Source organism: Diaphorina citri, unplaced genomic scaffold (genome assembly GCF_000475195.1).
Source record: "Diaphorina citri unplaced genomic scaffold, Diaci psyllid genome assembly version 1.1 scaffold15529, whole genome shotgun sequence".
Classification (NCBI taxonomy): domain Eukaryota; kingdom Metazoa; phylum Arthropoda; class Insecta; order Hemiptera; family Psyllidae; genus Diaphorina; species Diaphorina citri.
Genome location: NW_007392892.1, coordinates 1 through 1,160, shown reverse-complemented (window position 1 = coordinate 1,160; position 1,160 = coordinate 1). Strand labels below are relative to the sequence as shown.

At 41.9% G+C, this 1,160-nt stretch overlaps 1 protein-coding gene across 1 annotated transcript; it reads left to right on the top strand.

Moving 5' to 3' along the window:
* The first annotated feature begins 8 nt into the window (after positions 1-8).
* LOC108254174 lies at positions 9-914 on the top strand. Its single transcript, XM_017449168.1, has one exon. The coding sequence runs from the start codon at positions 9-11 to the stop codon at positions 912-914; it is 906 nt and encodes a 301-aa protein (XP_017304657.1).
* The last annotated feature ends 246 nt before the right edge of the window (positions 915-1,160 follow it).

The following is a 1,160-nucleotide window of genomic DNA, read 5'->3' as shown; positions in this document are numbered from 1 at the left end:
TACTTCATATGGACTGTATCACGTGTACAGCATGTAACAAGCCGTATCATTACTTCTGTACATCACTCACTGAAAAGGCGTTCAATAGCATGAAACCGTCCACAAAGGCCGTATTTAAGTGTGCTTCATGCAAGATGGGTACCAGAACAGGGGCTAGTACAACCAACAGCCCAAATCCTACCACTGCGCCTGCCACTGGCAGTAACCACAACCCTCCCACCAGCCACCCATCCAACTATGATAAGGAGTACCTGGATGAGAAATTCAAAACACTCACAGCGTTCATCACTTCAAACAAGGAAGAAGTTATTCGAGTTCTGGAAGAGAAAGTGAGGACTCTGGAAGAAAAACTGAAGGATAGAGACAATAAAATCCTTGATCTCGAGGAGAAAATGAATCATCTGGAGAACAGATCCCGCATATGCAACATAGAATTGAGAAACTTCCCGGAAACAAAAGGCGAGGACTGTATTGCAATAGCTCACCAGATTGGGGAAACGATAGGTATTCCGGATATCGTGCCAGGAGATATTCAGGTCGCTCATAGAGTGAACACGAAGAATAAAAATACTACAAAGAGGTCCATCATTGTTCACCTGAGATCACGGTACATGCGCAACATCTGGTTGACCAAGTACAAGGAGTTCAAGCGCAGCCTGGGCGAGAAGAAGAATCTGAATGCGAAGCATGTGAATCAACATCTCCCTGCTAGTGACCTCTTCATTCATGAGCATGTGACTGTGACCACCAAACTATTATTGGCGGAAATCAAGACATTCGCAAAGGAGAAGAACATACGATTTGTATGGATAAAGGACGGCTACATACTTCTGAAGAAGAATGAACAGGACAAACAGGTTGTCAAAATTCAGACAAAAAGAGAATTTGAATCCTTCAAAAATAATTTTCAATAATATCTAAGGCAACCTACATAGATGTTAGAAAATTAGTTTACCCATTTCTTAACTGCTACTCAAACAATCATTTCACCATACACCCTTTAACCAACTCAAACTGCATACAATCGCCTACATTACACTATCAGCCTGCAAACACAAAAAACACAAATATTCAACAAAGTCTGTTCGAGAAACAAGAACAAGATGTTCACACCCACACCTCTACTGTGCTGTCTCCACGTAAGTACACAATTCACCCCA

Bases quoted from the DNA above. Each gene is read 5' to 3' on its own strand.
- LOC108254174 (XM_017449168.1), top strand. From the start codon at position 9: ATGGACTGTATCACGTGTACAGCATGTAACAAGCCGTATCATTACTTC.